This window comes from Peromyscus leucopus, chromosome 3, assembly GCF_004664715.2.
Source record: "Peromyscus leucopus breed LL Stock chromosome 3, UCI_PerLeu_2.1, whole genome shotgun sequence".
NCBI classification, from domain to species: Eukaryota; Metazoa; Chordata; class Mammalia; order Rodentia; family Cricetidae; genus Peromyscus; species Peromyscus leucopus.
The window spans coordinates 148,817,826-148,839,733 of record NC_051065.1 but is presented as its reverse complement, the minus strand read 5'-3'; the positions used below and the strand labels follow the sequence as shown (position 1 = coordinate 148,839,733).

Sequence of the window (21,908 nt, the reverse complement as noted above, 5' to 3'; positions counted from 1 at the left end):
TGTCGGCTTTCAGTGTGTAACGAGTGGCCTCAGCACAGGGCAAACAGAAACACTGAGAACAGCTTGCTGTAGCTGAAGGGGACTTGCAGAAGAAAGCAACAGGGACTCCCAGTGCTTGCTTCGAGTCACTTGGCAACATTCTCATGGCAGATACACCTATGGGAAACCTGTTCCGGGACACGTGACTGTGAACATTTGCAGAAAGTACAGTCATCCTTCTAACTGCTTTGGTGAAGAGTCCATGGCTTTCTGTGAGACATTCGGTCATCAGGTAGGCTCAGAGCTGTGCCTTCTGGGAGATAACAATAAACACATTGCTTGTTAATGGCAACACGGTGCTAAGCCAGGGAGAAATTCTATAATGCCTTTAAGAAACTTGAAAAAATGACTTAGCTAAAAAATAATCACTGGTCTTTTGCTATTGCCCAATGTACTTGTTCCAGAAGAACAAGTCAAGCCACCCAAAGCCTTTCCAGGTATCTTTGGTAAAAGAAGGAGACACGCCACACATCTTTTAAATCACCTTGACCCTGAAGAGCGTCAGTTCTATTTTCTTTCTTAGAAGCAAGAACCTATTACAATGCCCCATCTAGATGCCAGGGAGGTGAGATAGTCATCAGAGAGATGCCCAGTTACCAGATGTCTGCCCTGGGAGGGAACCCAGCATTTGGAGAAGTGTTAGCTCTGTTGCAGTAAGATTACCTAAACCATCAGCGTATTTCTCAATTATTCTTTCCAGGGAATGTCAGGCAGCGAGGAGTTATTTCTGTCAATTATACACAAGATATTATTATGAAATTACCAATAATTAGTCCCTGAACAGTGCATAATGTGTCTTAATACAATATAAAATGCCTAGATTATTTTATCATTCCCCCTAAATTCTTCCAGATTAACCAACTACTGATATATCCAGTATAATATGCATTATGTTTTCATGTTTTATTTTCTCCCTTATTAGCTAAATGACGATGGCTGCTTCTCACAGCTAGTGGAAACCAAGGCTTTCCAGCTAAAGAGGAAAGAGTATGAGATGCAGCTTGAAGTGAATGCCAAGATCCAAGAACACGGAACAGGTTGTGTGTTGCACGGTTGTAGGGGAAGAAAATGACATTGATTTCTTTCTTGGGCCAAATTATGAACTATAAGGAGAGAGGTAATGATATAAGAAATTCACAGATATTGGCCTTCAACAAAAGAACCTTTCCCCTTCTGTTTCAGATGTGGAAGGAAACGGAAAAGGGTTCATTAAAATCACAAGAATCTTAACCAACCTGTCATTTGTGAATGTGGACCCACATTTCAGACCAGGAATCCCATTTGTTGGACAGGTTGAGTATTTTTCAATCCATCAAGCCATGTGCTATCAGAATTCACATCATGGGTACAATGTTTGCTAAAATTGTACCTTGTTAGTGCTGTCAACCAATGTAGCCAAAAGGAAAAACTATAACCACATGTCTATTATATAACCAAAAGTTAGGATTTACAAAAATAGATGCTTTTGCCTTAAAGTTGTATATGAAGTCTCTAAAATTATCCTAAAGGATTATCAAGTTGATAAGTTTTTTTTTTTTTTTAAAAAATCATTTTTAGAACAACATTGCTTGAAATCAGTAAGTCTTTTCATGGTCTACCAGCAGATTTTTACTACATTATCCCCTAATCCTGTCAAAATTCATAATGACAAGTCACATTATCCTTCTAACATCGACTCTGTGTGGAAATGGATATACAGGTTGCTTTTCCTTTGTGCCTAGGGTTTTTCATAAGTATTATATTAGCATTAGCTTTCTGTAAGAACAAATATGTATTTTAAAAAGCCCTAAATATAGAGATAAAGCACTATTTGAGGTTTCTAGCCATTCATAATGACCTTTCTTGCAGACTTGTGACAACTTTCTATTATGATTTTTCTATCGTAAGCAGATGTGTAAATGATCTTTGTGACTCCAGAAGTCTGAGGTGACAGTTATGTCCAGCTCAGTGTGTAACTACTGTGTATTGTGTTTTTTTAATGAAAAGGTTGCTTCACTGTGGAGGCTGTAAAAGACAGGACTGGACTTAAATGAAACAGAGTACATTGTGAAAAGTTCCATTAAATTATGGCGGCAGAACATGTTCAAAACTGTAACCATTTTCTAAAATCAAAGTGTAGTCCATTTAAAATTTTTTCAAATGTATATTATAGTGTTTCTAATTTAACACTGGGAAATTACTTTACTATCTGTCATAAGATCTCTTAGCAGATGACCAAAGAGTGAAGTTATGTGCCCATTCTTGTGCTTGCATATGAAGCTGACATTTTCTTGATAAACCTAGATTTTATTGATAGTTAGGAATACTGATACATGTCAGCCTGTTTCATTTTCTGCTACCAAATATATGGGACAAGTGATATGCCAATTATCTTAACCTTATCATTATACACTGTTTGCATATGTATTGAAATTTCACATTGGACTTTATAAATATGTACTATGTGTTAATTAAAAGTAAAAAGCATTTCAAAAAATTTCAAAGTAGGGCTAGAGAGACAGCTCAGCCATTAAAGGTGAAACTCACAACAAAAATTTTTTTTTTTTTTTTTTTTTTTTTTTTTTTTTTCGAACAGGTTTTCTGTTAGCTTTGCGCTTTCTGAGCTCATGTACAGGTGCTCGAATCACAGAGATCACTGCTCTCTCCGATGCTGATTAAACGTGCCACAATGCCTAAAAAAATTATTTTCAAAGTAACTTATAGTAAAAAAAAGTCACCAACTTTATAATATGGATTGGGTTTTTTTTTTTTACTTATCTATCTATCTACCTTCTATCTGTCTGCCTGTCATCTATCCATTTATTTATCTATTTTGCCGAGTTCAGTATCAACAACAGCTAGGCTTTAAAACTTGATTCAATGCTAAGTGTGTCTCCCCAATTTTACATTTGTCATGTGGGAAGCACATCATCAAGTCTGCCTGTTTTCCAGAAGACTGACCATCTAGGACGAGAAGCAGGTCCATATATAAGTCAACTGGAGAAGCATATGAGACCTGTATGCATATAGAATTCTTTGCATACATAATGACACTCCATAACATTAAGCCATAGGACGTTATCTTGTCTACCACAAGATTAGTGTCTGAGGCTCAAATAATAATTCGACAGCTGAGCTAAATTTTTTTAATCACTATATAGCTTGTATCTTCTTTAACTCTCTGTGAGTTATGTAGCAGTCTTTGCAAATGAGCCACAATGCATCTGCTAAGTCACCCAGGTTTATTCTTGTTGCTTTGTATCTCCTCATATTCGTACTTATCTCCCTAGGGTTGATTAGTGCCCACTAGTTTACATTAGTTGTATGTTTATTTGGCCTCCTTTCACCACCCTGTATCCCCTTGATGATATCCACAATGCCTGGGACTGTGAGCATGCAATACCCAGGGATAGACATTTGCTTTTAACCTTCAGGTGCTCTTGGTGGATGGGGAAGGCATCCCTATCCCACACGAAATGGTCTTTATTGAAGCAGACGAAGCAAACCATCACTCAAATGCTACCACTGGGGAGAATGGCCTGATGCGGTTCTCCATCATCACCGACGACATCATAGGCACCTCCCTCACTGTCAGGGTGAGTGTGGAAAGAGGTTGATAAGGACATACATAAGTCTTGAAAACAAAGTTGCAACCTAAGGAGATGAAATCTCCAAATTGTGTTTCTCTCCTATGGAGAGAAAACAGCCCTAAAACTTAAGAGACAAATTAAGGTCAACTTTTAATAGTTTTAATAAGAAAGTAATGTTGTGACTAAATATGGGCGCTCTATTTTGTCAGATGGTGCATACACTGTGGAAAATACTGTGCCAGTTTCTCAAAAATCAAATAAAAATAAAAACAACTGGAGTTTCTATAAGATTTTGCAGTCTTACTTATGTACATTATTGTTCACCCTACTGCCCAGTTGCTTGAACCTAGAGAATGATAATGTAATGTATATTTAAAAAAACTAGAAGAAAGTATTTTAATGTTTTTATCATAAAAAATAATAAAGGTTTTTCCCCATTGTGTAGCTCTGGCTCTCCTGGAACTCGCTGTGGAGACCAGGCTGATCTTAAACTCACAGAGATCTCCTGCCTCTGTCTCCCAAGTGCTGGGATTAAAAGTGTGCACCACCACCACTCAGCTTTTTTTTAAAACATTTTTAATGTTTATGTTAACAAATAAGATACTTAATCTGATTTAAATATTATGAAATTCTGAATACATTCATCACATACCTAAGACAGGCCTGGAAGGGATATCAGCTAATTCTCTAACTCAGCTCTAGCCAGTGGTTTTTGCAGTCATTTTCTCAAATTTATAAGGTTACACCATTTCATTTATTCATAAAACCCAGTTGGAACTAATTGCCAAATATGAAACTACTTAGTGACATCGTTACTGGCATTCTCTTCCCCTTAAAGAGACCTTTAAGCCAACTAGTCAGCAAGACATACAGCTCATACTATTCTCTTCTGGGATATATAAATATGAAACTCAGGATGTTCTGGGGTGGAAAGTCAGAGCCATGCCTATATTTAAGACAGATGAAATAAAGGCCTTTCTTACATTCACTGTAGAGGAAAAGACTTCCAGCTACTAGTTAAGGAAGGCTAGTAAACTTACAGTGTTGTGAGGACAATGGTTCCCATCACAGAATCTAGTGAAGTAACATTGTTTTTCTAATTCCTTAGGCCAAATACAAGGATAACCACGTCTGTTATGGATTCAGATGGTTGACAGGAGAGAATGTGGAGGCACAGCACACTGCCAATGCCGTTTTCTCGCCAAGCAAAAGCTTTGTGCACCTGGAATCCATAGCTGGTAAACTGCCCTGTGACCAAACACAGCAGGTCCAGGCGCATTATATTCTCAATGGAGAGGCTGTGCTGGAGATGAAGGAGCTGATCTTCTATTACCTGGTGAGAAGGGAGCTTACTGCATTATTACCTACGGATAAAGCTCTCTGGGGACAAGGGCTTATGACACTGTGGACATCATTGCTTTGACCTCCTCTGAAAGTTTCTTTTTCTTGGTATGCATGTATCTGTGACTGTATGTCATGTGTGTGAGTGCCTGTGGAGGCCAGAAAAGAAGGTCTCATCCCCCTCAGCTGGAGTTTCGGGTGGTGATGAGCTACCTAACGTGGGTACTGGGAACTGAACTTGGGTCTTTTAGAAGAGCATCACCACTCTTAAGTGCTGAGCCATCTTTCTGGCTCCTAACTTCTTACTCCTGTTTCTTTCTAAAGTCTGACTTCTCATGGGGCTAATTATTTCCAGCAGGGGCTCAATACAGCAAGCATGTAGAATGGAAGCTAGGATAAGATCGCTGTTGGAAATTGTTTAATCTCCTGTTTTGCAGATAATGGCAAAGGGAGGCATTATCCGATCGGGGACTCACACACTGCCTGTGGAGCGGGGAGACAGTGAGTATGGCATTATCTCTGCAGTTCTGCTCCATGCTGACCGCCCGGCCTCATTACCTGTCAGGGATGCTTCCAATGGGTCTCTTTTCTACTTAGTCACAAAAAAGAGGAAGCCAAGGAGGAATGCAATTTCCTTTTTGCCATTCTTTATCAAATAGTTTTTTTCCCAGTACATTTTGCTTAGGTTACTTAAGCTGTTGATAGGGTCATGAGTATACTGTAGTTATTTCAAACTTTCTAGCCAGAAATATTTGTGAACTCTTTTTTTCAATGTGAAGGACATTTTAAGAGTTGTATAAACTGAGATGGGGAAAATTTAAGTGTTTTTTACTTACCAGGTTTTGCACTACCCCCCCTCTGTGTCCGTCCCCCCCCTGTGTGTGTGTGTGTGTGTGTGTGTGTGTGTGTGTGTGTGTGTGTGTTTCTCCCCTGAACTTAGCATTGATTTACAAAAGTTCAGTTGGGCATATCTACCATGGAATGGGACTCTGCTCATGAAAAATAAACATCTGAAGGTTCCCCTGTTCTGGGGTCTAAACACTGACTTACTAGAAAACTATGAATGAGCACCTCTTTATCTCTTGGTGCCAAAATGGAGGCACTGCAGTGGACTCAAGAACATTTAATGCAGGCTCTACAGTGTCGGTAGACAGCAAAGCTGGCTTCTGCAGGAGTGTAGACTTCCTCTTCAGGAGAAAAGGACACCACCCCATATTTCACATAGGGAAAGAGGACATAAGCATAAATACAGTATGTTAAGCTCTTAGCATCAGGCCACATGACTTCCTTTCTCTCCTAACATGAGGAATCAAGGAGGAATGAAGGTGAAGTCCACTCCCTTAGGTAGCATTTGAGGTTAGTGTCAGTCAGCTAAATCTCAAAAGTGATGAAAAAAACATACATGATTGATGGAGGAGAGAGGATTCTGTGTATCGCCTTCTCTAGTCCCAGGGTACTCTGCAAGGTAGTCATGCATTTGTTATGTGTACTGTTCATTGTGTCCACTAAGAGGAGCAGTGATTGGCCAGGGACCCAAACTAACTCTGTGTAATAAATAAAGCGACTCTCATCTTCACTCTGAACGTGTCTAACACGTGGCTGCTGCCTCTCATTCTCTCCTCTTCAGCGAAAGGCCATTTCTCCATATTCATGCCGGTGGAGACAGACCTGGCTCCTGTAACTCGATTGCTCCTTTTTATCATTCTGCCTGATGGAGAAATAGTTGCAGATACTGTCAAATATGAGATTGGAAACTGTCTGGACAACAAGGTGTGTGTGCTTTATATAATAAAATTTCAACATTTATATCTAGCAGTCCCTGTTATTAGCCGTTCTTTTATACGTGTGTGGATTGAAGGATTAAGTGAATGTCTCAGCGAGGTCACAGCAGAGTTACACTAAGAAATCACGTTATTGCCTCCTTTTCAAAATGATCTGTGTAATATTGACTCAACACATAGCCCACCTCTCTCAATGCCCTCTTCCTGTCTCTGTAATGGAATATTAGCAAGTATGCAAGCAAGTTTAAGGCCACATGAAGCCCAAACAAAACTGCTTTTGTTAGAGCTTTTCACAGTCATTGAGCACTCATTGTATATCAGAGATATGAGACCAATACTTCGAAACTGCCATTTTAGAAGTATCTTTAGAGACCATTACAATGGTCTAACTAATCTTGAGAATCAAAGCAAATTCCAAGGTGGGAAAGAGCCTTGCTCACATAGCTTAACAGTAGCCACTGTGAAAGCAACCAACATTGTTACATGCTGGAGGTAAGGAACACCTGGGAAATGTAGGTGACACATGGTGGACTACAGAAATGGGTTTTTCTGACCTTTCTTTCCTATATGCCAGGTGAATTTGATCTTCAGTAAAAGTAAAGGTCTTCCGGCCTCCCGTGCCCTCCTGAGTGTCACAGCTTTTCCTCATTCCCTCTGTGCTCTGCGAGCCGTGGACGAGAGTGTGCTGCTCATGAAGCCCGAGGCTGAGCTCTCTGCATCCTCGGCAAGTGCTGGGATGCAGTTGTGAGCTATGGGAAGTCGGATATTTGTGTCTTATAGATTTTACACTTTCACAATTGAAATGGACAATATATGTTTAGGAGAAAAACAAAGCAAGGGAGGAAAATTGTGGGGGCAGGGCTGAGGAGGAGTCACTTGTGAGGATCGCCACATGCTTCCAGTCTAGTCTGTCCAGGCCATGGTCTCTTTCCCTTGAATGCACATCTGTGCATCTGTCAGCACTTCATGTCTGTTTTACTTCTCTCCCCTGAATGGATTGAAAGCCCTGTGTCCAGAGTTTCAGAGATCAGCCCTAAAGGACTGAATGATGAACCCGGAGCATCTTGTCTCTGTGAATAAAAACTTAGAAGTATTGTTCCCTCCTACAAGGAGGGTGTTGCAGTACTTATTCGGTCTGAGACACATGACCTTCATTCATGCAGAGTCAGTTGCTAACTACAAAGTGGTGACAGAAATATCATTTCATTCCTTCCCACAATGTTGTGTCATTTACAGCAAGTCCAGTTTCTCAGTTATTAATGCTTCATCTCCTTTTAATATTGAGTATAGTGTTTGCTGTTGAGTGTTATAAACAAGTCTGATGACCCTCGATTAATTAAATGGGAAGCATATTAGTTTTATTTTTCTAAAACAGTTAAACATCTTCCAAGTGAAAACACGTTGTAATATAAATATCACATGTAAAATGATTTCTGTTGAGTGAGAAAATGCTCCATATCTGTGTTTGAGGGAAGGTTGGTGTTGCTGTTCTTGGGTTTGGTTTGGTTTGGTTTGGTTTTTTAAGAAAATGCCACAGACAAGTTAACCTTATGTGCCTGCATTTCTGCAGGTTTATGATCTGCTACCAGTGAAAGACCTCACTGGCTTCCCTGAGGGTGCAGATCTGGAGGAAGAAGACAGCAAAGACTGTGTCAGGCAAAACAACATGTACATTAATGGCGTCCTGTATTCCCCAGTACAAAATACAAATGAAGAGGATATATATGACTTCCTAAAGGTAAAATCCTTACCTTAGGGACAATTCTGAAGGTTCTTAAAGTATCCTATATAGAGAAGTTATTTGCTTCAATGCCTTCTTGTCATGGTTGAAAATAACAGAATAAAAGAATGAGGTGACTTTGCTGAGATCGCCAGGAGGAGCAGATCTGCCAAACGCAGTAGAATAAGGACCAGGAGATTTAATGATTAATGATGTTTTCTTTTTATTGAAATTTATTGCTTTGTGATAGTCATAAGTGTCATGTAAACAATTATTACTGTCAGGTGAATTTAAGGGACAAAATGACATTAACACCATGGGCCAATGCAAACATGGAAGTTTCATTCAGATGAAAGGAGGTGTGCATGGCTATGCGCTAATCAGCTGATCATCTCCTTTGTAGGACATGGGGTTGAAGGTATTCACCAACTCAGATATCCGTAAACATAAGATCTGTGAACAACCCGAAGAAATCACAAAAGGTTAGTACTGAAAATACTGAACTAAATAAGATAAAATTTTAAAGACAAAATGTGATCAAAATTAACAAAAGATTTGATTCAGATATATTAAGCCCATTGAATAATGTCCTTAACAACATAAGCTCAAATCTGATAGTGTCACCCTCCACCAAGTACAGAGCATGGAAGGCAGATTGTCAACGGTGGCCTAAGAGAAGTGCAGATTCAATACAGGCACAAAGTAAAGAAAGAATGGACTCTCACGAGTCAGGAAATCGGCCACCAAGAACCGTCTTTGCCAACAGAAATGAGGGGGCTGAAGGAAAAAGGACAGTTTCCAGGAGTTTACCTATGAAGCCAGTGTTAGAAATGCCCACAAAGCAGGGTTGCATTCTCTCAGTCAAGCAAAGATGTTCTTCAACAGCTCTAAATTATCAGTGAAGACTCTCCACTATTTTAGGTGATGTAAGCTGTTTCTTTGCTGAATCACAGTAGGCAGCATGGATTGAGTATTTATTGCTAACTTGTGATTGGCCATGTTAAGTATGGAGAAAAGGAAAAGTCTAGGAAAACATTCAGTGAGAATCCATTTTCTATGTGACATTTACTACAGAGAATCAGATATTATTTATAAATTGTAGAATCCTTTACTATTAAGATTTATAGGATATTTATATATTTATCATCTGCCTCTGTATCTGCTGTCTACCAATATGTCCATCTGTGTATTTTCCTAAAGGGGGTGGCTGACACACGTTCATAGTGTGGGTGAGCTGATTGACCTTCTGACTCACTATGGAGAACAGAGTTTTTGATGCCTCCATTACTGTAAACTGTTTCTCAAAACCACTGCTATATTTTTTTTTCTTTGCTCCCATAGATGAACATACCAATGGCAACTTGGGCTTCTGCCCTCCTCCCCACCCAACACCCTAGGTCTCTTCATTTGGCACAATGGGAAGTAGCTTCCTGGGATTCCACAAGACCTTCTCTTTTGCATACAATCCAAGGCTTTCTGCCACACCTCTTCCATTCTGTGCTTGGGATTTTCTTCCCCTGGTTCAGTTCCCCTGTTCTAATGCCTCAGAATTCAGCTGAAATGCCACCTCCTCCAAGAAGCTTTCCTGGTTGCCCCTATGTCATTTTCCGTCTCCCACCTCACGTTCCCGATATTTCTGTCACAGCACTTGGGTAACACAACATCTCATGAACTCAATCTTTGTATTTATTGCCCCGTCTTCTCTCTCCTACCATAGTACCAACTGCATATCAACTCTTAAGCCACAATCCTGTGGAGGATATTCTAGAGGCTTTCGAGTATCCCCAGGAGACTATACGAAAATACTTCCCTGAGACATGGATCTGGGACGTGGCGGTTGTGGAGTAAGTAACCTATTTTTCTATAAGATGCAGAAATATAGATCTATCAGAGATTTCAAACCTTAGAGAGTTTTCCATTTTTAATGTATATATTTAGGACTGCCTGACATGGTCTTTCACTTTCACTGTGAAAGCATTACTAAGGTTGAACAATGTAGAAGATTCCTAGGCTAAATTGATTTCTAAATATTTATTCCATCATAAATGGGATTGTTGTCTTTATTTCTTTTCCAGATAGCTTGTTATTGGTATGGAAATGCAAACATGCTTTCATATATTGATTTTATATCTAACAGCACCGCTGAATTTCTTTATTAGTTCTAACAGGTTTTTAAATGAAATTTTGAGGTTTTCTTCATTTGGGATCAGATAATCTGTAAATAGAGATTATCTTCATCATTTCCAACTTGGATACTCTTGACGTCTCTTTCCCCGTATTTTTCCCCTTAATTATTCTTGACAGTACTCAGTGGAACAAGAATGGGAGTGGGATCCTTATCTTGTGCTGGATCCTACAGGCAAAGCTTTCAGATTTTCTTCACTGGTTATAATGTTAGGGAGCTTTCCTGAGCAGTATGTATGATATAGAGAAAATTTCCTTCTATACTTACTTTATTGAGAGTTCAAATCATGAAAGGACTTTTTGTTCTGTACCTATTAAGATAATCATATGAGTTTTACTTTCTATTCAGCTAATGTGGTGTGTCACTCTGATCACACTATTGTGCATTCAATGGTCACTACATAATATTTTTAATGTCCTGTTGGGTTTAGTTAGCTATTATTCTATTAAGGGTTGTGGTTCTTGGTTTATTTAAAATATTGACTTATAGACTGATTTTCTTGTGGGCTTCTCATCTGACTTTGATGTCTGAGAGAGACTGGTCTCTACTTCCATTTTTGGATGTCTTTGAAAGGTTGATGTTAATTCTTCCTTAAGTCATGGAAATTGATGAAATGATCTAGTCAGAAAAGATACACAAAATGGTTTTTTTGCTTTTTAAAGTTATTGAGACTTGTTTCTTGACCCAGCATGTGACCTACCCTGGAGTGTACCCACTGTGTGCTTGCGGAGACTTCATATTTTGTTATTTTCCCTGAAAGTTTTATATACGTCTGTTTAGTTGATTGTTTTTCAAGTTTATTATTTCTTCATGGGATTTGTCTGCATATTGTGGCTATTGTTGAACGTGGAGTACTGGGATCACCCAGTATTTAAGAAGCACTTCACCAACCAGCCAAACCAGAGAGTCTAGATGTTTCTCAGATCTTTGTGCTTCTTTGTACCAATCTATTTGCCATGGGTCACCAGGAACTTAGCAATTACCAAGATCAGTCAGTGCCTTGAGATAGGTGAGATGGAAATTGATCCACCGACTCATGGTCGAAATCATTTGCGCATGAAGTGTTTGTTCCAAACCCCCCATTCCTCTTGGAGAGTCCAGAAGCTGGGCTCACACTGTGCAAAGCCAGGGAGAAGGTCTGTGACAATGGCTCCACTCCTGTTCATACTGCACATATTTCTGCTCATCCTTTCAGCCCCTATCCCCAGGGGCAAAGAAACATCTTATCCTTTTGCTTCCAGAGACAGGCAAGCTGTTGGGACACTTTGATCCATCTCTGGGGCCGTTCAGCAGAAGGAGCAGTAGGAAAGGCCCATGCAGCTGTTCAGGTTCCCAGGGGACTATGAGCTCACTAAAGGCCAGATTCCCTGGGGGGAAAACAGTGTCACTGAGTGTGGTGGTAATCTAATTCTACTGAAATGTGATTTTGATTGTATGTTAATAAATAAAGTTGCCCGGGGGTCAGAGCTATTAGAGCCATAGCAAGAGTGTGGTGGTGGTGGTACACGCCTTTAATCCCATAGATATCTGTGTGTTCAGGGATATAGCCAGCATTGGAGACATATGCCTTTAAGACCTAGGGGGCTGTACATTCAGACAGTGACAAGGCAGTCACGTGTTTGGGTTTACAACCAATGAGAAGGCAGAACAAAATACTTTAAATAGACGAACAGACAGGAGCTAGAGCCTCATTCGGGAAGCTGGGACACCGCAGGCGGAAGGGTGAGATTTTAGCTCTGAGCTCTGACCTCTCGGCTTTCTCTTTTGCATTGTTTCTGTGTTTCTTATTTAATAAGACGGTTGGTTACATCAATAACTGAGTGTGTGGTCAAATTTATTCCAGGATAAAACTAAGAGCTGAATGCCTGTTGCTTGTTCTCTTTATGCTGAGCTTTAGGAGAAAGGCACTAGTCACAAATACACATTTGTTGCATGTTTCCTCTTTGTTTTCTGTGATGTTAGAGAGTTTGAGAATGCAAGTTGTAGCTGGAGTTTTCTCTCTGGGTCCTGCCAAGCCCCGGCAGTCCAACAGCCCACTTATAAAATAAACACACAGACACATATTATTTACAAACTGTATGGCCACAGCAGGCTTCTTGTTATCTACTTCTTATATCCTAAATTAACCCATTTCTATTAATCTATACTTTGCCACGTGGCTCGTAGCTTACCGGTACCTTACATCTTCCTTGTTATGGCAGCGGCTGGCAGTATCTCTCTGCCTCAGTCTTCTACTTCCCAGAATCCTCTTCTCTCCTTGTCCTGCGTATACTTCCTGCCTGGCTACTGGCCAATCAGTGTTTTATTTATTAACATACAGAACATCCCACAGCAGCAAGCACCATTCATTCCCCCAGATGCATGATTTAGGAGGCAGACCAGACCCTTGGACAGAGCTATAAAAGTTGAGATGCTTGATGCATCCACAAATTCCTTCCAGGAGAAGCCAGAAGCGAATTTTGTCACTGAAGCAAAAACCTGGAGCAGAAGAGTAGGAAGTGCCCACCTTTCTATTTAAGCTCTTAGCAGTCTTCTGTGGGACCCCCTCTTCTCTAAAGTGGGCTAATGAGGAGTCCAGCTCTCAGAGAGCAATGAGGCTAAATGAATCTCTTCTCAGAGAAACTAAAAAATATATCTTTTAAGTCAGAAGCAAGACTTTTCGGAAAATTTTAATTATAAGATTCTAGAAAATGAGCATATGGACCAAATGCAAGCAAGTACCATACATATTAAAAATAATCTGCTCCTTTATTGATAAGCAAGTGTAAGTTAAGCTTAGAATAATTCTGGCCAAAACAAACACAGTAGTAGCAGAAGTAAAATCTATAGACCCACCCTAGTGGAATCAGGTTTTGTAACAGAAGTTGAGAAAAGTATCAATTACATGAACATTTTATAACTATGTTTTTCTATAAGAAATTAACTCCATTATCAGGAGACAATTCTAAAATGGACATAACTGAAAACAGAAGAAAACCTCACCATTTCCCCACTGAACGTCTTGGCTTTGCTCTTCAATTACTGATATTTCTATTGAGTGCATTTATGTTATGACCATGAAATCATTTATAGGTCTCTCCTCCTAAAAGGGGATTTATTTAGGGGCTCACTTCTTTGTTTCATACCCCACTCTCTGCAGCTCAACTGGAATGGCTGAGATAGAGATGACGGTCCCTGACACCATCACCACGTGGAAGGCCGAGGCCTTCTGCCTGTCCGTGATGCTGGGTTGGGCCTGTCTCCCATAACCCAGTTCCAAGCCTTCCAGCCCTTCTTCTTAGAGCTCGAAATGCCCTACTCTGTGATCCGTGGAGAATCCTTCAAGCTCAAGGCCACCGTGCTGAACTATCTCCAAATGTGCATCCAGGTAGAGATTTATTTCCTCAATTGAGCACAAGCAGATTAAAAGAAAATCACATTCTTAGAAATACCAAAAAGTAAAAAAATAAAATAAATAAACTCACTCCTTATCTACACATATGGTCAATAGAAGAAGAAACTATCATACATATATTCCTATGTTATAAAAGTGAATATCTCTAAGAATCAACCTACAAAGGGAGGTTTCATAATCCTTTCAAGTTAGGTTGTTTGTCAAAGAAGTTCTTACATGAGCAAGCATCCCCTTACCCCATCCCATGTTTGTAGATCTAGCTCCTACATTCTTAGATGTTTAATTTTTCTTAGTGCATTCTTTATGCATAGCTTCCTTTAAAATGTTGTTTGTGTACATCCTACCTCTGTGAAAACTGTAACTACGTAGTGACTAAGCCAGGCAATAATCATGCTTCCAAGTCCCAGAAGGAGCACTCATCCAGGCAACATAACTTCATTTTTTTTTTCTGGCTCCACTGCTTAAAAGACCAAGCAATCTTCCACGTGCTGAAGTTTATCTGTGAGGGGCTAATATACCATAGCACTTCATCTCTATCTGTCTCAATGATGTGAGGCAGCGCAGAATCTAACCATCTCCAAGCATGCCTCAATTTAAACTTGGTCTCCTACCTTTAATCTTGCTTCTTGTGTTTTTCCAGGTTGCTGTGCACCTAGAGGCCTCTCCTGATTTCTTAACTGCACCATTGCAGAAGGCACGAGAGTCTCACTGCGTCTGTGTGAATGAGCGTCACACTATCTCCTGGATAGTAACCCCAAAGTCATTAGGTGAGCAGCAGGGTCCCACAGGATCAGCAGTCACAGCCAGAGCAGTGGTCCTTTCCTGCAGACAAAGACCCCAGGCAGGAGGACTGTTTTTCTTGGGCTTTCATTCCTGAATGCTAATTTGCTGGTGCACACACCTGCTGTTCAGCACTTCGAAGCCTGAGACAGTGTCAAACATGAGCTCAAGGTCAGTCTTGACCACATAATGGAGCCCTCTCACAAATAAAGGAAAACAATAGCCACAGCGAAAAGACGTCTTTTCTTGTCAGACAAGGTACAAGGGACACTCTCTTCCTCACCTCCACCTCTAGTGCCATTGACCTCTAGTGGATGTTGCTTGCATTTCTGCTGTTTAAGTTCTGAGTTTGGAAGTGTGGAGGAAGGGGAAATGTACTCATCTCTACTTGACTTTTTTTTTCTACTAGGAAATGTGAATTTCACTGTGAGTGCGGAGGCACTCAATTCTCAGGAGCGATGTGGGAATGCAGTACCAGTGGTCCCTGAGCATGGAAAGAAAGACACAGTCATCAAGTCCCTGTTCGTTGAAGTAAGTAAACCTGCCTACCTCGAGGGGACACAGTGAGTCACAGAAGAGGGAAATCAGTTAGGGCGCTAACTCTTTTAGAGTTTCAACTCTTCAACTCTTCAATTTCTTCTTCCAGTGTTCAATAGTGCACAGTCCATGATAAAGTTCATAATAACATAAATATGTAGATACTGTAATAATAATAATAATATGTATGTTTCACAATATTTTTATCTCTCTATTCATCACCCATCCATCTTTCCATCATCTCTCTATCATCTATGTATGTATGTATCTATCTTCATCGTCTATCTATCTATCGATCTATCTATCATCTATATATCTATCCTTTTCAGTCTCTTTAATTTCATTAATCTTTGCTCATTTTTTCTACCAATCCATCTTTTTTATAGACGTATAATGAATAGAATTTATTTATATAGTGCATCAAATCTTTCTCTTCACTATGAGGGACTCTGTGGTCCCTGAATCAACAACACACACATCCAGAAGGTCTCAATGCATTTCATCTTAACTTTTTTTTTTCTTTTACCTAAAGCCTGAAGGTCTAGAAAATGAAGTGACATTCAACAGCGTGCACTGTCCAGAGGGTAAGCCTCAACTATTATAGTTAAATGGACTTTGACTAAGACTTGTATAGCATTGAAATTCAAAGATTGTTTTCATGTTCTCTGTGGGATGAAACCTGAAGTGTCATCAGTGCATGTGACAAGTGAGTTAGAACGTCATTCCTAAAGAGTTGGTGCATGCCTGTAATCCCAGAACTTGGCATGCCAAGGCAGGAGAATCAAAACAAACAAAAACAATCAAACACCCATCACGATGCGAAAATTCTTCCTAAAAGACAAGGAGCTAATTCCTCTTGTGTTCAGACTGATATCTGGTTCTCTTGACACCAACTTTTGAAGAGACTCTCCTTTCCTCACTGTATTCTTTACTCTTTGTTGAAATTGTCTATGCACATGTGACTTCATTTCTAATGTCTCTATACTTTTATAGTGGTCTCTCTATGTATATTTTAATGTAAATATCATGTGATTTTAATTATGTCAGTTTTATAACATGCTTAGATACAGTGTTCTTTTAGCTCATGATTACCTTTGCTATATTTTTTCTGCTCCCACATCTAATTTAAGGTTGCCTCAATTTCTATGAAAAATGATTATGAAATTTAGAAAGAGCTGTAATGTATAGATTGATTTGGATCATACAAGCATTTTTATAATATTTTTCAAATCAATGAACATGGGATGCCTTTCCGTTTATCTGTTTCATTTTTAATTTCTTTCAATGCCTCATACTTCCCAGCATTTTTTTAAAATCTCTTGTCTTAGCTAAATTTATTCCTACACATTTTCCCCAAAGCAACTATAAATGGGATTGTTATTTAGATTTCTTTTGGATCTTGGGATAAATTTTTACTTTGTGTGTATGGGTGTTTTGCCTGCATGTGTGTATGTGTACCACATGCATGTGTGGTGCTCACGGAGGCAGGAAGAGGGCATTGAATCCCCAGAGACTGGAGTTAGAGATAGTTGTGAGCCACCATGAGGGTGCTAGGAATCAAACCCAGGTCCTCTGGAAGAACAGCCAGTGCTCTTAACTACTGAGCCATCTCTCCAGCCCCTATTTCAATTTTTTTCTTCAGATCATTCATTGTTAGCATAGTAATACTGCTGATTTTTGTGTGTTGATTTTTTATCCTGAAGTGTTATGTTCATTTACCACTTGTAATGACTTTACAGTGGTTTCTGTAATCATCACAACCGAGTGATGATTTTGCTTCTTCTTTTATGCTCTGGATCATTTTCTTTCTTTTCTTGTCCAATTGCTCTTGGCAATCCAAGCACTATAAGTAGAAGTGAAAAAAGTAAGATGTCCTATCTTGTTCCAGATCATAGAGGAAAGGTTTCCAATTTTTCTCTGTTGAGTAAGTGTTGCCTTTGTTGGGTTAAGGTATGTTCCTCTATACCTAATTTGGTGAGGGTTTTTATCAGGAAAGTATTTTGAATTTTGTTCAATTGTTCTTCTCCATGTAATGAAACAGTAGTGCTTTCATTCCTTATTTTGTCACTGTGGTATAAAACATTGGCTGGCCTATGGTGAACTGTAGTTGGAGGGCTTCTCTCCAGGTTCCCCAAGCCCCGCAGTCCCACAATCCACTTATAAAATAATCACTCAGACGCTTATATAACTTATAAACTGTATGGCCGTGGCAGACTTCTTGCTAACTGCTCTTTTATCTTAAATTAACCCATTTCTATAAATCTATACCTTGCCACGTGGCTGGTGGCTTACCAGAGTCTCTACATGCTGCTTGTCCTGGCGGTAGCTGCAGTGTCTCTCCTCCTTCTTCCTGTTTCCCCAATTTCTCTCTCTTTGTCCGCTATACTTCTGCCTGGTCACTGGCCATCAGTGTTTTATTTATATAGAGTGATATCCACAGCAGTGAACCACTCTTGTATCCAAGGGACCAGTCACAGTTGATCATGGTGTATGATCCTTTAAGTGTGGCATTGAATTGAGCTTGCTGACTTTTGTTACATCTGTGTTCATAAAGACATTTACCTGCAATTTTCTTTTCTTGTAATGCCTTTGCCAGGTAAGGCTAATTTCACAAAACTTATTTGGAATTATTCCTTCTTGAATGTTTTTGGAAGACTCAGAAAGTTTAGTGCTATTTCTTTAGCTAGTTTATTGAATTCAACAGTACAATCATCAGGTTCTAGATTTTTTTCTTTAGTGGAGGTTTTAAATACCAAGTCAATATTCTGATTCATTTTTGATCTGTTAAGATTTCCTTTTTTTTTTTTTTTTTTTTGGTGAAGTCTTCATTGGTTACAGATCTCTAGAAATGTACCCATTCCTTCTAAATTATCTGATTTGTTGCTGCATAACTGTATTGTTTCTACCAGTTTGTGGTAGTTTGTCTTGTTATAATTGCTCATGAGGAATGTTAGTCATTTACTTGAGGTCTTCCTTCTATTTGAGTTTGGCCACTTATTGTGGTGATGTATTGTGTCCCCCAATATACTGTGTCTCCCAATAAAATTTGCCTGGAGATTAGAGGAGAAAGCCAACCACAACATAGAAGTCAGGCAATGGTAGCACATGCCTTTAATCCTATCACTTGGCAGGCAGGGATCTGTCTGGATCTCTGTGAGTTCAAGGCCACACTGGGGAACAGAGTCAGACATGGTGACACATGCCGTCAATCCCAGAACCAACCATAGAGGTCTGGAGGTCTGTACAGACAGACGGGAAGTGACAGAGCTGAGAAGAGGAATGTAGCTGGACAGAGAGAGCAAATCAGATGGCAGAACAGATAGGCATATAGGTGTGAATAGACAGGAAGTAGCTTGCTTTTGGAAGCTGTGGAGTTTGTGAGGTGAGGTTAGCTATGGCTTTCCCTACTTCTCCAATCTTTCAGGTTTTCACCCCTATATCTGGCTCTGTGTTTTTTATTTAATAAGACGATTTAGAAATTTGACTACAACTTATTACTATACATTTTCCTCTTAGAACTGCTTTGTCCGTGATCCTTAGATTTAGGTATTTTGTGTTTCCCTTTTCATTTGCACCATGATGTTTTTAATTGGAACTCAATTTCTTCATCGATACACTGATTTTTCAGGTGCTTGTTGCATAATTTCCACATATTCATGATTTTCCATGACACTCCCTGTTGTTATTTTATGACATACTGACAAAAAGTGATTCCATATTGTTTGATCCTGTGGCCTAGTGCATGATCTACCCATAGTAACATTTTATGTGCTTCAGAAGAATGAGTGGCCAGGAAGAGGTGGGACTCCCCAGAACAGAGCCCTAGATCCTCCTTGAGCTGCCTAAGCTCCTGCAGGTGGTCAGGTTTCCATTTCTGCTACTTCCCCAATGTGAGCCCCAGGAATGGTCATCTTTGAAAGGTCTTTAGTGTTATTTACCCCTTCTGTACTCCATGCTCTATCCTACCCTCCACCCCAACCCCAGTTTAGCCTTTCCCATTATTCCCCTTTACCCTTACCAGTACAGTCTATCTTCCCTTCCTTGAGGGTCCTCAGGGACCCTTAGTGATTTCTTGATGTCTATGATTATTACAAATGAAATATACACTATGAAGATTCAAAGCCAATATCCACAGATGAGAGAAAACATGTGACATTTGTCTTTCTGGATCTTGATGACCTCACTTGGAGTGATTGTTTGCAACTCTATGCATTTTACCTCAGGTTGTCATAATATCATTTTAAATAGTTCAATAATATTCCACTATGTAAATGTACTGCATTTCATTCTGTTCATCAGTTGATGGATAGCTAGGCTGTTTACATTTCTTGGATATTGCGAGTTGAGCAGCAATGTACATGGATTTAGCAAGTATCTTTAAAGTAGGTCTCTATGGAGTCCTTTAAGTATATACACAAGCATAGTATAGCTGGATCATATGGTAGATCTATTTTTAGCTTTATGAGGAACCTCCACAGTGATTGGACCAATTTGCTTTTCTACTGGCAGTGAACAAGTATGAATCCTTCCCCACATCCATTTTAGCATTTGTCATTATTTGTGTTTTTTTATCTTAGCCATTCTTAATGAGGCAATATGAAATCTTAAAGTAGACTTATTGTTGTACCCATAGATCAATGTATCCCTCGACCCTCATCAGAGAAGCTTCTATTTGCAGTAGATGGTGACTAACTCAGAGACCCACAACTGGTCAAAGTGTAGAGAATAAGAGACTGCAGAATGCTCTGCCCTAAGGGGAACATATATATTTCACCATACCCCCAAAACCTCAGAAATTGTTGTGGAAAGGGAGACAGAAAAAGTCAGTGCCAGAGGTGGTGAATGACTGCAGGGAAACTGTGTCACAGCAGAGCAGTTGACAAAGCAGGGCAACCACACAAATGAACTCACAGTGTGCACAAAACCTGCGTAGGCCCAGGCCAGATCAAATCCCAGCCTGAAAAGGGTGTTGGCACATGATTCCACCTCTAGCTGCCAAGCAAATGGCAGTTTTGGGCTTCTGAGAGAGGGAGAGACAGTTTTCTCTAAGAGTGTAGCCCCTGGAAAGTTAACTACACTCTAGTGGAAGACCACATATCCAAGAACATTTGGATAGAACAAAGTGGTACCAAAGGTGGGGGGGACATCAAGTTGGGAGGTGGATCTGGGAAGAGTTGGGAGTCCATGAATATGATCAAAACATGTATGAAACTCTCAAAGAACTAATTTTTAAAAACTAGCAAATGTTAGCAATGTGTGTATGTACACACACACACACACACACACACACACACACACACACACACATAATTTAATGAGAGGAATTCTAGATAGGAAGATGGGTGACAGCAAGGAATAAAGAAAAGTTTAGCCAAGAAAATCTGAGAATTATATTCCATTTGATAATCAAAGCCTTCATATTTTGATCACATCAATATTTATAAGCATTGCTCCCCACCCTATAAAGAAGAATGGTGTTTTGTTGTCCCCTATGGAATGTTGTACAGTCATCTTTTAGGTCTAGCTAAGTTAGAGTGCTGCTTAAGTCCAGTGAGTTCTTTATTTTCTTCCTGGATGACCTATCTACACTTTCAAATGGGGTATTGAGGTCGCCCTCATTCTGCATTACAGCATCTGTATTATTACAGCATCTGTATTATTACAGCATCTGTATTATTACAGCATCTGTATTATTACAGCCTGTATTGCTTCATATCTTTTAATATTTGTTTTGTCTATGAATGTGTATATTTACAATTGTTATTTTCTCTTGGAGAATCTCTATAGAAGGTCTTTGATTCTTTTCACATATTTTTAATTAAAATTTATTTTATCTGATAGGAGTGCCATTCTGCCCATTCTTTTTGTTTCCATGTGTGTCCTGAAAAGGTGATTGCATTGTAGCACCACACACCTAGGTCTTGTTTCATCCATTCATTTCTCTCTGTCTTTATAGTGGAGAGTCTGATCCTTCTACATTTGGGGTGGTTACCGATAGGCAAACGTTAACATTCCCTGACTATTGTAGGTGCTTCATCTCTTGCCCTCTCACTGTCTTCTTTTGTGGTCTGATTTTTCCTGCAGTGTTGTTTTTAACCCTTTCTAGTTTTGATTTGTGTCTCTACTAAAGTTTTTCTTTTTAGATGCTGTGAGGCTTAGAGCATCTTTATTAGAGAAATCTGTCTCAAGGCATCTTCATCTGAATCTGTGTGATCTAGCTGTGACATTGCCTTCAGGTCTTCTGTCACTTGGGACCATGGTGGGCTCCCTGTGGGGTGGATGACTATCTCTGTTGTCTTTCCCCCTGTACAAGCTGTGGGCTTGGGGAGGTCTCCATCAAGTGTTGTGTTAACTCCGAGAAAGCAGAAGTGGAGTGATTAAAATGCCATCATCTTTACCTTTCTACTTTGGGTTCTCTTTGGTTGTGGGCCACCCGCTCCAGGTGTCTAAGACTGCTTCTGTATAATGAGAGTTTCTAAACAGGTGCTAGTCCCTGAAGAGATGCTGGCTGAGCCTTGCATGGGAAGTAGTGGGGCTTGATATTTCCCATTTCATCATATTT

At 39.7% G+C, this 21,908-nt stretch overlaps 1 protein-coding gene across 1 annotated transcript in view; it reads left to right on the top strand.

The window, feature by feature from the left end:
* Positions 1-21,908, top strand: part of LOC114700719 (alpha-2-macroglobulin-like) — a 50,064-nt gene that overhangs the window by 15,496 nt on the left and 12,660 nt on the right. The window contains 16 exon segments of the mRNA XM_028880404.2: positions 151-271; positions 962-1,076; positions 1,222-1,331; positions 3,453-3,614; positions 4,717-4,944; positions 5,387-5,450; positions 6,577-6,719; positions 7,305-7,454; positions 8,301-8,468; positions 8,854-8,932; positions 10,168-10,294; positions 13,775-13,851; positions 13,854-14,002; positions 14,670-14,796; positions 15,219-15,340; positions 15,879-15,930. Of these exon segments, the coding sequence (XP_028736237.2) occupies positions 151-271; positions 962-1,076; positions 1,222-1,331; positions 3,453-3,614; positions 4,717-4,944; positions 5,387-5,450; positions 6,577-6,719; positions 7,305-7,454; positions 8,301-8,468; positions 8,854-8,932; positions 10,168-10,294; positions 13,775-13,851; positions 13,854-14,002; positions 14,670-14,796; positions 15,219-15,340; positions 15,879-15,930 (1,994 nt within the window).